The following is a 12570-nucleotide window of genomic DNA, read 5'->3' as shown; positions in this document are numbered from 1 at the left end:
TTATCTTGGATAATCTGAATCAGCTGTGAGTGGTGAAGAAATGGTGTTACACTAACACATACATATCGTTGGGCATGTCCTCAAGACTAGATTGGTCTTGAGGTGTGGAGGGATACAACCATAAAACAAATTTATCTACCCTGTGTCTCATGCTATCTTTGTCTTGCAGACTAGATTGGTCTTCAAGTGTAGTGATTTATCGATGCCGACCCCGTGATGTGACACTTGGGGCTCGTCACATATGGCAGCCCAAAAAACAAAACAAAAAAACGAGACAAAACGGATATAAAACCAGAAATGTAGAATTATAATATTTTCAAGACTGATATTTTGAGAAATAAAACATATACTAATTTTTGGACTTTTATTGCACTGAAACTACCTCAGTACGCCCTAAAATACTTCAAATAATCATTTGTATATATAAGCGCTAACAATTTGTTTACGTTGTTGTCGAGCACAAACAACGGAAAAGAAGACTGTATCAGCGATAATTTGTTGATAAAATTCAGCTTTAGACGCCCTAGCAAACACCAAACAAAGCAACAAAGAGACTGACCTGAAATTGAAAACAGTTCGTCACTGCCACTTGAGGACAACGGACGGTCGAGAGGTTCATCATCCATCCCAACTCCACCATCAGCATCATGTGCGTGATCTTTTTTTACGCCAATTCAGATCCCCAGCCCGGTGGCTACAGGCTCATCTTGGCCTCTAATCGCGATGAGTTCTTTGCCCGTAAAACCGTGAAGGCGAGCGAATGGCCCGACGCGGATCATGTCGTTGGCGGTAAGTGGTGCGGTGGTGCACTTGCCTCTTGTATGCGCCTCTTGAATGTGAACCTCCAACGCTCCTTGCAGGCATTGATCTCGAACCGGGCCGCGAGGGCGGCACCTGGCTGGCCATTGGCAGCGCGAGTGGAGTCTTCAAAGTTGGGGCCCTGCTCAATCTCACAGGCGAGCCCAAGCCCCGCGATGCAGTCGGTAATCAAACACACCCCACACCACACCACACCACACGCACACCACACCACACGCACACATCATTGATTCATTTTGCTTTCGCCGAACTTTCACTGAACTTTTGCTTCAAACCTTTTTCTGTTTCCCGTTTGAAGCGCACAAGAACATTTTGCAACCAAATAACCAAAACAACCACAATAACAGCCACAGTCACAGCCACAGCCACAGCAGCAGCAACATGAGCAACATCAGCAACAGCAAGAGGCCAGAAAATAACGATAACGAACATTTCTTACTAGGGCGCGGCATGATTGTGGCAGACTTTGTGTCCCAGTTCGATGAGCCAAACAGCATACTGAACTTCAACCAGAGCCTGCTCCAGGACTGCACCAAGTACAGCGCCTTCAACTTTGTCTCCATTGAGATTGGGTGAGTGTCGAATATCTGTTCGTATGATCGTTTACGTATACCAGTCGCTCCCATCCCACCGTTTAGGCCAAAATCCCTGCCAGCCCAGATCAGACTGCTGAGCAATGTGCCGCCCACCCTGAACGACTTTGAGGAGGGAAAATGCTACGGCTTCGGCAACAGTCTGCCCGGGACTCCCTTCGAGAAGGTGCGCTTCGGCCAGCAGCAGTTCTCAGATATTGTGGAGGAGCATGGCACTGGCACAGTCGAAGCACTGAGCGCGCAGCTGCTGATGCTGCTCAAGAACAAGAAGAAATTCTGGCCCGATGCGGAGCTGAAGCGTCGGGCCCCCAACTGGGGCGAGGAATTGAGTGCGCTCAATGTCCATATTGGCGACCGCGGCTATGGCAGTCGTACGCATTCCATTATCCTGGTGGACACCAACAACAAGATGCATTTCTTTGAGGAAAATTTTGATCCCGAGACCAATTTGCGAGAGCCCTGTAATCTACGGACGGTGGTCCACAAGCACCTGGGGGCGATCTAGATCCATTAGTGGAAATGTATGTATGTGCATTTTTGTTGCATTTGTTGGTGTGTTATGTATAATAATAATAATATCCATTTTGTCTCTGGAATATACATCGGCAGTCGCGCACTTATATAAAGATCATACGAGTGTATATATTTAGATATTTAAGCAAATTAACAAGCGAAATCTTTTTCATCATATTAGCCTTATTATCAGCCCGTGCTGCCCTATACTGGCACTATCTATATAGTATCTTTACGATCCAGTTACTGCCGTGTTTTGCTCTATTTGTACCTCTTGCCTACTCGGCCGCCACTGGCACCGCCGACCTCGGCACCAGCTCCACGCAGAACATTCTTAAAATTGCGCGAGTTCATTGAACGTTTCCTGTTCCAAAGAGAGAGATAGATAGATAGATCAAGATAGAGAGGATAGAAGGTAGAGGGAGAGTCAGACAGAGATAGGGATGGATGTGAAGGGAACCTACCGCTTGTTCAGAGTATTCCTGGTCAGAGGTATATAGGCATACGGATCCAGCTGGCCTCGCTTCTTCATGTCGCCCTTGGCCTTTTTGCTGCTGTACTCGCTGCCGGCTGGCTTGCCGGCAGCTTTGCCCGAGCGCATGGACATGGCATCCGCCACCGGGGCAGGAGCACCGTTGCCGGTGCCCAATGGACGATGAATACCTTTGCCGCCGGCCGTGTATCGAGTGCTGGTGCTGGTCTTGGCGGAACGCGTGCTTAGGGCATCGCTGGCCTTGCGTTTGCGCTTGCCACTGACCAGTTGTTCCTGCTGTAGCTGCTCCTCGTCGCTAGAGTCCTCCTCCATGCCGCGCTTGGCTTTGCCACCTACCTGCTCGTGTTCGCTGTCCATGGAGGAGTCCGAATCCGTGTCTTCATCGCAATCCTTTCCTCCTTGGCCGCGTAGAGCCTTGTCACTGATAATAAGACGTCCGTCGTCGGCAGTCTTGAAGCCCCCATTGGCCAGCTGGGGCCTGGCCTTAAGGCTCTTGCTGGGGCCATCTGTTTGGGCGGATCCGCTGGCTGCAGACGAGGGAAGCGATAAGTCTTTGGTCCCACCGCTATGGGTGTTAACTTACTTAGCACGTTGCCAATGGACTTAAGATCGGCTAAATCGACTATCTCGTCGGGATCCTCGCGGATGTAGGTGCTGCGCTGCTGCTGCTGCTTGGACTTGATGCGTCGCTTGCCAACGACAGCGGCTGCTCCCTCTTCCTCTGCATCCATATCTTCGGGCAGATCCGAGTCCGAATCAGCCAAAATGTCATCAATGCTGGATAACAGAAGAGCAAATTCTTAGCAATTCTAAATGAACACCGAAAGTCCTAGCAGATTAAGTAGATATATTTGAGAACACAAAGGTTCTTAAAATAGGGTCTATTCTTCGCTCGACTCTCGTTATAAAAGCTTCGTGTTTTAGTTCCTTGAAAGTGCAAATTGGTATTGCCAAACGATCGAACTATGTCACAAACAGGAGCTACCCCGAGCTAAAACCGAGATATAGCTTACAGGTTGAGAGACTAGTCCGCATAGAAAAGGAGAGGCACATAGGCAGAGACGGATCGACTAGGTTATCGACTGTTATAGACATACTCCTCTTGGGAGTATACATGCGTATAAGTGTTATTAGACGTTGATATGCAAGGACCCGCCGAAGTCGGTTGCGCGATTCCAAAAGGAAACGCAGGCCGACCGAAGGACGCTGCCGCTTGGCGCACGACACACGATGCATGTCACCGAACTGGTCACGTGCATGCAGGAAAGTTATATGTAAGACAAATGTTCGAGGAAAATATAGTGGACAGACAGAGGATGGACGAGATTCCCCTACAACGATAATCTGGCAGTTTTCTCCCCCTAATTCTTACGTATAGCTCTTCTGCTCCAGTCCTCCGACGAGCTCCTCGTCGGAGCTGTCCGCTTGAGCGGCCGCCTCCTCGCTCTGCTTCTTGCGTGTGTCGCGGCGCATCTGCTTGCGGATCTTCTTGAGGCGACGATGGGTGACTTCGTCGTCGCCGGGCACATAGCTGGCCAGCTCTTCGGTGCTGAAGCGCTTGCACAGCTTCTTGAGGAAGTAGCCGATCTGGATGCGGCAATACCGCTTCGTATCTTTTGTCATGGCCGATAGGGAGCGCATCTGTTGAGGAGGGGAGTTATTAAAGGAGGGTGGAACCAAGACGGGGTGGGACATTAGGGACATACAATCGTTTCCAGATGGTTGGCCACTAGCGGGATGGGCATAACCTTGATGAATGTAATGAGGAAGGCGACAGCGGCCTCCGACTGATTGCGAGACTTTTGCACCAGGAACACCGACACCTGCTGCAGTATGAACTCAAGGGTGGCCACCGTCAGGTGCTGGCCCTGCTGCTGCAGAACTGCCCTGAAGGCGAGGATTGTGTTCGTGACTAGGGACTCGTCCCCGGCGAAGCCCGCTGTAAGGATGTCCATGAAATCATTGATTTTTCCTGCATCCTGGTACAGTTGGGCAATGAATTTGATCAGCTGCTCGGCCACCTGCTCTTTGCGCGTGGAGAACTCCTTGTAGTTGAGCACTGCCTCTGGGATGGCCTTCATGACGAGCTGGTCCGTGTGCGTGAGATTGCTACGGCATTCCAGCAGCGATTTCAGGCAGCTACAAGTGAGACAAAGAGAAAAGCAATATACAATGCAAGTGAAGGAGGCTCGGTTGAGGTACGTCCCACTACACTTACTACAGTCGCGATGCCTGGCACACACTGCAGCTGGTGGCGAAGGCCTCCAGGAGCAACTGCTGCAGCGAATTGCAGTTCTTGCGCGTAAACTTCTGGCACGACACCAGCTCCGAGGTCATCAGCTCGCGAAGAAGCCTACACGAAACAGTGGTGGGGGAAGGGGGGGGAGGGGAGAGTAGAATTTACAATTTACAATTACAGCAATTACAATTCAAATTTGAATTCATCTTACTCGTAGGTCTTGCGCTGCTGCTTCTTGAGCTTCTGCTCGTCCCGGGAGACCAGCTTCGACTTGTCGTTGCGCAGCACCGGAGCCATGTACTTCTCAAAGTATGATTCGATGCCGCGGCACTTCTGCACCCGGACAATGGCCGCGTTAATGTCGAACATTGCGTCATACTCAAAGCTGGCCACGGCACTGCCAGCCAACTGGCTCTGGGCGCTCTCGAAGAGCTCCGCCTGCACCTCGGCCGAAGCCCGGGCAATGTACAGCCGAATCACTTCCAGGGCCCGCTTGCGCTGATCAGCCTCATAGGAGCCGGTCGGCTTCTGCGAGTATATGTTGAACAGACGCGGCAGAAAGTTCTTCGCGTACTGCCCGATGGCCGTGTGACAGCTCTCGCTCTGGCTGTCGCCGAGCAGCTCCAGCAGGCCATCAAAGATGGGGGCTCGGAACTCGGGATTCTTCTGCAGCACGGAGCCGAGGGTGGGAGCCAGATGGCGTAGGTACTCGGGATCCCGCGGCTGGCGGCAGAAGCCCGGGAAGAGGCCCCACAGCTGGCAGCACAGCAGTTCGTATATGTGGGACGATGAGGTGTTCTCGGCGACGGCGAACTCTTTCCACTTGCCCTGGCAGTCCGTGGCTAGGGGCACAATGTGCTCCTTAAAGAACTGCAAGCTCGCTCCGTTTGCCCCCTCGCGCAGGAGTGGCAGTAGCCAGGAACGCTCCAGCTGCATGCCCCCTCTCCCATCGGCGAGGGGAACGGCTGTGAGGACCAGCTCGGGTCCCAACGCCTTGATGGCACTGATCAGGGTGTGCTCAATCTGCAGCCGCATGCTGCTTTGGCTGTCGTACCGCTTGGAGATGGTCAGCAGCGATGGCGTTAGCTCAGTGCTGGAAAGCAGACCGGAAAACAGAAAGGAAAAGGAACAGAAGATATAAATCTCAATTAAAACTCAAGGAGAATGCTTTTCAGGAATGAACTCACGCAAAGTGCTTGCCACAGGCCTCGAAAACAATGGAGAAGATGAGGATGACGTATTTGGAGATTTCTCCAAACGGAGCACTCAGAACCTTGTGAAGTGCCGAAATGATTCGGGCCACGCTCTGGCGATTCCGCTGAGCGTCTTCGGGCGCCGCGCAGGCATGCGACACGCAGTCCTGCAGCAGTTCCTTGATGCAGTTGGAGACGCCAACGACGAGCTCTGTGCGCTCCGAGAGCCACAGGTCTGTAGTGCACACCTCGAAGAGGCGGGGCAGGGCTTGCATGCACAGGTCTAACCGCAACGTGGCCAAATGCAGGTGACCCTCCTTAAGGACCGTGATCCAAGTAAGCGTCTGACGGACATCTGAGCGATCCGGCCGATATTCATGGATGGCGGCCAACAGCTTTGCACAGAGTGTGGCATTCAGGTTGGCGCTGCGCGTGAGAAACAGGGCATGCAGCGCCTGGAAGCAATTGGTGCGGACCAGAAAATTCGCTGCCGTCATAATGGACAGCAGGTGTTCGCACACCGCGCGTATCTCCTCTGTGCGGAACCCCGACAAGGTGTCCTTGAGCAGGGCCAGTGTGTGGAGTACCGTCGTCTGGGCGTTGACCAGCACCTCGGGCTTAAATTGGGCCAAACAGAACTTGGTCACACGACCGCTCGCTGGATGGGCTGCTGCTTTGGGCTGCTGCTGCTTCTGGTCCTCCTCCACTGCCGTATTCTCTTCACCTTCTTGACCCCCTGTGGGTGGCGCAGGTTGGGGAAGCATGAAGCAACTGCCGTGTATGATTGCCACAACCGCGTGCTGGGCAGCTTTGCGTATTTTCGGCTTGGCGTGAATTGTGAACGCGAGCAAAGCGTCAAAGTACTGCGTGGTGGAGCTGTAGGTCCAAGTGGCGTAGTCCTGGGCACGCAACAGCACTGACATGCATCCGATAAGCTGTAAGAGAGACACAGAGAACCAAGAGAAAAGGATTATATGTATAATCTACAAGGCCAGAGACGCTTTAAGGGCTAGTAGGAGAAGCTACTTGCATAACGGATAACCGATTGGTTTGTGGATTCCATGAAGCGTTTAAGGAGCTTCTGAGCGGTGGCGGCCGTTTGGCTGAAACGTTTTCGCAGTACCGGAGCCGGGACAGATTTGATGCCCATGGAGAGCAGCGCGATGCCTGCAATGGTGTCCCGCTCCTCGGTGGAGGCTTCGATTTGCTCCATAAGAAGCAAAAAGTACTCAGTGGAAGACTCGCTGCCGCCATTCTCGCGTATAATGTCAGTGAGGGCACTCAGTATGGCCAGCATTTCCTTGTGCAGATCGGATGACGCCCGGAAGCCGGTGAGGAGCTTCTTAAAGCTCACGTTGCTGCAGCTGCTGTAGTTGGAGGCGAATGTCTTGAAGGTCTTGAATGTTCCTGTGGGCTGTGTGCCCGTGCCGGACATGCCATCGTCGTCGTCCAGAGTGAAGCTCATTAAGCTGCCTGCCACATCGTTCACTGTTGTTGTCTCCGCGTTGTACGCCTGACGCTGTTCGTGCTTGTGCACTGCCTCTAATGTGAGGCCGTTTGGTGCTGGAGCGGAGGCTGTAGAGGAATTCAGGTTAGGGACAGACAGGACAGTGTTTCAATAACAACCGGTTGCACATACCCAGACTTAAATTTGGCTGAAAGAAACGCGACTTTGCTTTGAGGCGATGCTTCATCTGCTCCGGGTTGGATTTGGCCGACTCTCCCTTGCGCCATGTCTTACCCTTGCCATGGCGTTTCAATTTCGATCGAAATTTACCCATGGTTATCAAAAATCTATAAAATAAAGCCCGTAAATTAAACTCACGAACCCAACCAAACACGTGCAATGCAGTGTGACTGCAGTGATAAAATATACCCGTCTGAATAGCAGAAATATACCGTCTCATTTTAAAAATATACCGTAAATATACTGACGAATGCAAGTTATACTATGTATATTCCTAGTTTTTTATATCGCCTTCGGCCTGAAATCGGATACCGATATGTCGTTAAGCCGTTGAGCCCCAGCTGGAGCAGCCAGCATATCAAAATACAGTTTTATCTCATATCCTATCCATTTAAGAAAAGCCTTATCCAGATATTAATTATTGAGTATCAATCGATATTTTGGAATATATATGTATATTCCTGTGCGCTTGCCAGCCCTGCCAGAATACAATAGTCTGGCAGCCTTGTGCAACCAGTTGAATGTAAAAGAAATAGAAGAAGCAGGGCCCGAAAATAGTGCGCAAAATAGATTGTTTTTTTATGTGTATATGTGACATTGTTAAACTATTTCGAAGAAAAACGGCAAATACAAGTGATATTGTGTTTTATTGTGCAGTGTATACGTCCAAAGACAGAAAAAATCACTGTTCGAAAGGAAACCCTACCAATTCATATGAACGTTGACACATGAACATACGGAGAGGCATATGTATAGGCACACAATCGTGCAGAGAAACGGGAAACTCGGTGATTGTTGTGAGTGTGTAAGTGTGCGAAGAGAAGCCAACCAAGCCTGGAATAGTAAAATTGATAAAACAAAACGCGGGCCTGCGCCAACGACCAATTTTGCGTCAGCAGCAGCTCAAGGAATCGGAGAACTAGCAGGCGGTAGTGGACGGAGGAGGCGGCAGAGACTAAGAAGAAACCTCAAGGCGCACCACCAGAGCGAGAGAGAGAGAGAGAGACAAAACACAATTGTTGTTGCTAAAAATAGCAACAAATAGACAAACCCTGTGCCATCGTTGACGCAGACCAGGCGCTTCTACGTAGTACCTTAATTTCGATTTGGCTTCCACTTGGCGGTGGGGACAGTGTGTGTTTCCGTTAGCCTGCGAGTAGTGACAAGGCGCAAACTTGCAATCCGCTTACCGCACGCTCTCTCAATAACAACAATCAAAAAATGCTTTTGAAATTCACAAAAACCAGTGGAGCTGGCAATGCTGGACCGGGCTCTGTGGCGGGTTCCAGTTCATCCTCAATGCAAACGACCACGTCGTATGCCGCTCGCGGAACAGGTTTGTGCCTTCAATCCTCCTATTTTTTCGTCTTACAAAATTGAGTAGATACAATGTGTTTGTTTCTTATATGTAGTCTCTGTTTTTGTTTATTTTTATATGTATGTGTGTAGCTGTAAGGTAGTGGACAAACAAAAATATAACTCCAACCCAAAAGTTACAAGCTGTCTGATAATACATGAAGCCATCTGATCTCCTTTCTATAAAAATGTGCGTTAGATTGATTTTAATTTACGTTCACCCAGCCTGCCCCTTTTCGATATGTAACCATGAATCGAAAGCATTTCATGTTTTGCCCCCACAAACATTGCGACATTGAGAGGCGAAAGGCACGTGTACGCAACACACATGCCCACATACTCATATGTATGTACATTCATATCAACATATGTACATATGTATGTAGATATGTATGCTAACAGATATTTATACACAAACACGCACACTTTATTGTCCGTAAGTACTGGCTAAACGAGCCATCAGCTCCAAGAGTACAGGGGTGGGTATATTGAATTCCTGTATACATATATATACAGAAACTGAATACCGGTTAGTATAATGTTGCGGCACGTGTTCCGCGACTCGCAACGTCAGGACTGGTTTTGAATATACCTGGTTTTTGATATATATGTAGAATAAATAGAGCAATGAATGGAACGTCGTCATGTATTGGTTGGGGGGCTGACTAATTTAAGTAGTTCATATTTGATCACGGATGTACTATATATGTACATAAATATCTTGATACATGATGGCTTGGTTCATTTAGATCCAGTCAGGCCAGGGTGCTCCCTTGTTTAGCCAGTACTTAATGCTCACTCTCCAAGGCAAAACACTGAGCATGGGTTCATTGGGCTCCTGCTTCTGTTTGTTTCATTCAATTCCAATGTTCAATGCTACACGTGGCAACAACAGCAACATAGATGATAACTGTTGCTGCAAATACAGTTGCAGACACACATGCATACATATGTACATACATATGTATGTGTGTACTCGTAAATGGCCCCAATCGTTTTCTGCGTTCCTTTTCGCTGTTTGCTCGGTATTTCATTTCTCGGCTCCTTCGGAAGGCACTTCCACTGTCTCCACCAATTCCGCTATCCTGAGCCATTTGTTTGCTCCGTCTAATTCTCATTATAGAATTAAATGTTTGCCCATTCCATTCAGGTATGTATGTACAATGTACACATGTACACATGTACATACATACATATGTACATACTCACGAGTATGCCACCGGGATGTCACCTGGGCAGGTGGCGAAACGGGTGGCGAAACGGGTGACGAGCTTCCATTTGCATATTCCCCCATTGCAGGGCACAGAGTGTAAAGAGTGCGTCCACCTGTGCTTAGCTAAGCCTGTCATCACACATAGTATGTATATGTACATATGTGCAGGTACTAACGGTAATTCTGGACATAGTTTCTGAAATAGCTTCTCCATACCACTTTCCAATTTGATTTAGATCGGACGGTTTAAATCGAAACCGTATACTTCAGCCCCTAGGACGGATCCATATGCATGGACCCACAGACTATGTTTGCATTTATGCACATAGGAACTTCCATGGAAGGGACCACCGAGACCAACAAATTAAATGCTAATACAAACACATATCCGTATATGCACGCACGTTATGTCAATATTATTTTCTAGATTGATTGAAACTTACCGAATTTATCCAATTGACATACCTTTGATGTGAAATCCTATTAGATCCTATTAAGATATACCTAGTTAATTTTTTCGGTATTTTTTTGTATTCTTTAGACTTGGTCAGTTTCTTCTCTATTATTATCTCCTGTAAGACAGACGATTCTTGATAAAAGTTCCTCCACAAAGACTCTCCTACATATTTAACTATCTAAAAAAAAATCGACGAAAATTTTCTCAATATCGGTTAACGGTATATCTTTTAACTTGTATAAAGTGTTTGGTCCCGTGCCACAGAGGCTAAATCAAATTAAAAAAAAAAAAAAACACAGATTCAAATCATATTTGCGTGAAATTATAACCATTATAAAGGGACATCTATGCAAAAGATTTATCAGAAATTCGCATCAATATATTGCCTCTACTTTCGCCGAAATCCGAGTTTGAATTGATCGCCGCAAGACCAAGTATATTTTTGTCCCTTGCGACTGCCTTGGTATTTTTTTGCAAAAATCTCGGAAACGAAAAGTTGCCCAAAATCGACATATTATAGGGCTGATCAAAGGGCTTCTGTATAATGGAAAAATAATTTCGAAAAACCGTCTTATTCTGACTGTTTTATACCCGATACTCAAAGAGTATCTGTCTGTCTGTTAATTGCATTGGAAGTCTCGTGACTAGAATTGAGTCAGCAATTGTTTTGTTTTGTTCGCCATCGCTCTCTCAACAGCCCCCCCCCCCCCCCCCCCCCCCCCCCATCCCACTCCACACTCAAGTTGGTTAATTTAATACAATTTTCTGCTCTCTAGATTAGTTAATGATCATCGTTGTTGCTGTTGCTGTTGCTGTTGCTTTTGTTGCTATTCAGCGTTCGGGCTGTTTTGGTATTCAAAGCCCGACGGCGACAATCGACGACAATCGACGGCAACGACGACGACTTGAATAATTTCAAGTTAGTTAATCAATTTAATTATGTATGAAAATCGTTTTATTTGCTATTGTTGATGCGACAATATTATAGTTTACTCGTTTCCCCCCTCCTCTACCAACACACACTCTCCTCTACACCATACACCATATGTACATATGTATGTATGTATGTACCATTGTTCGCTCAGTGTGTGTTAGTGTTAGAGTTGTTGTTGTGGTGTGGGGCAGTGCCTGGTATTAAATTGAAAAAATAATGAATGGCAGCGCCAGTCCAAGTCTATACTACAAATAAGCTACATACGACATTCCGATGCCGATTCCGATGCCGATTCCGATGCAGCGATATATGTACACCCATATGTATGCATGTATGTATGTATGTAGCCTCTATTGATGAGCGCCAGCAAAACATCACCACCAATACATCAACAGGTTTGTAGACTTTTCGGCATGTGGGATGTGTTCGTATAGAAAGAGATCGGAGAGAGTGGCTGCCATAGGGTTGTTCTACCCGAAGAGCGGGGAGCTTATCTCTCATTGAATGTATTGTACCTTTGTACATGTGTATGCATGTGTGTACTTTGCGCTCACTTCTGCTCTCCGTCTTCGTCTTCGACTACCTCTCCCTCTCCCTCTTTGTCACATTGCTTCGTGCTGATGAGGTTGAATTTCCCACAAAAAAAGTTTCAACTTAAATCTCTCTTCTGTTCTACCCCTGTCTCTACTCTTCTCTCTTGTTTTGTTCTATTGCCTTTTTTGTTTTTTTTTTGCGAGCCCACCTCAATTTGTTTGTTGTTGCGCTGTCACCCGAAAGCCACGTGTTTTTTTTTTTTATTATTTTTTTTGTTTGTGTGTGTTTGTGTGTCGAGTGCGCCTGATCAGCCCCTCGGTACTACTTTGCTGCCGACATCCCCGGCTGGCTGCCCCCGTCGATGCACGATTCAAATGTGTCTCGCGTTCAAAACAAAATGATTAAATTCGTTGCCTGTGCCCCTGCCTGTGCCCCTGCCTGTGGTTCTGCCTGTGCTTCTTCCATTTCGATTTCCGTTAATGGATATTTAAGCAAAGGGTACATTAATATGAGGTGAGGGGTTGTTTAGTTTTCTGTCT

The 12570-nt window shown here is 47.9% G+C and overlaps 3 protein-coding genes across 5 annotated transcripts in view; 2 read left to right on the top strand and 1 right to left on the bottom strand.

Annotated features, from left to right (window-relative positions):
• Positions 1–87: 87 nt before the first annotated feature.
• On the top strand, positions 88–2041 carry LOC108151990 (transport and Golgi organization protein 2). Of its 2 annotated transcripts, none has more exons than XM_017280955.2 (4): positions 88–789; positions 861–983; positions 1118–1391; positions 1458–2041. In XM_017280955.2, the coding sequence occupies exons 1-4, from the start codon at positions 648–650 to the stop codon at positions 1915–1917; spliced, it is 999 nt and encodes a 332-aa protein (XP_017136444.1). In that variant the 5' UTR covers positions 88–647; the 3' UTR covers positions 1918–2041. The 2 variants fall into 2 exon arrangements, with proteins under 2 accessions (XP_017136444.1, XP_017136445.1); XM_017280956.2 differs by having other exon boundaries at positions 91–789; positions 1262–1391.
• On the bottom strand, positions 2035–7707 carry LOC108151989 (RRP12-like protein). The gene is made up of 10 exons (XM_017280954.2): positions 7490–7707; positions 6881–7425; positions 5845–6785; positions 4869–5750; positions 4637–4771; positions 4125–4557; positions 3791–4059; positions 3002–3195; positions 2390–2945; positions 2035–2289 (listed from the first exon to the last, which is right to left on the bottom strand). Exons 1-10 carry the CDS (start codon positions 7629–7631, stop codon positions 2187–2189), a joined length of 4200 nt encoding a protein of 1399 aa, XP_017136443.1. The 5' UTR covers positions 7632–7707; the 3' UTR covers positions 2035–2186.
• Positions 7708–8040: 333 nt separating this feature from the next.
• The window catches only part of LOC108151473, a 61228-nt gene continuing 56698 nt past the window's right edge, over positions 8041–12570 (top strand). For both annotated transcript variants that reach the window (XM_017280105.2, XM_017280103.2), the window contains exon 1: positions 8041–8873. In XM_017280105.2, the coding sequence (XP_017135594.1) occupies positions 8759–8873 (115 nt within the window). In that variant the 5' untranslated portion in view covers positions 8041–8758. The remainder of the gene's footprint in view (positions 8874–12570) is intronic.

Source organism: Drosophila miranda, chromosome XR (genome assembly GCF_003369915.1).
Source record: "Drosophila miranda strain MSH22 chromosome XR, D.miranda_PacBio2.1, whole genome shotgun sequence".
Lineage (NCBI taxonomy): Eukaryota > Metazoa > Arthropoda > Insecta > Diptera > Drosophilidae > Drosophila > Drosophila miranda.
Note: the sequence above shows the minus strand (reverse complement) of the source record. Positions and strands in the feature narration are given on the sequence as shown.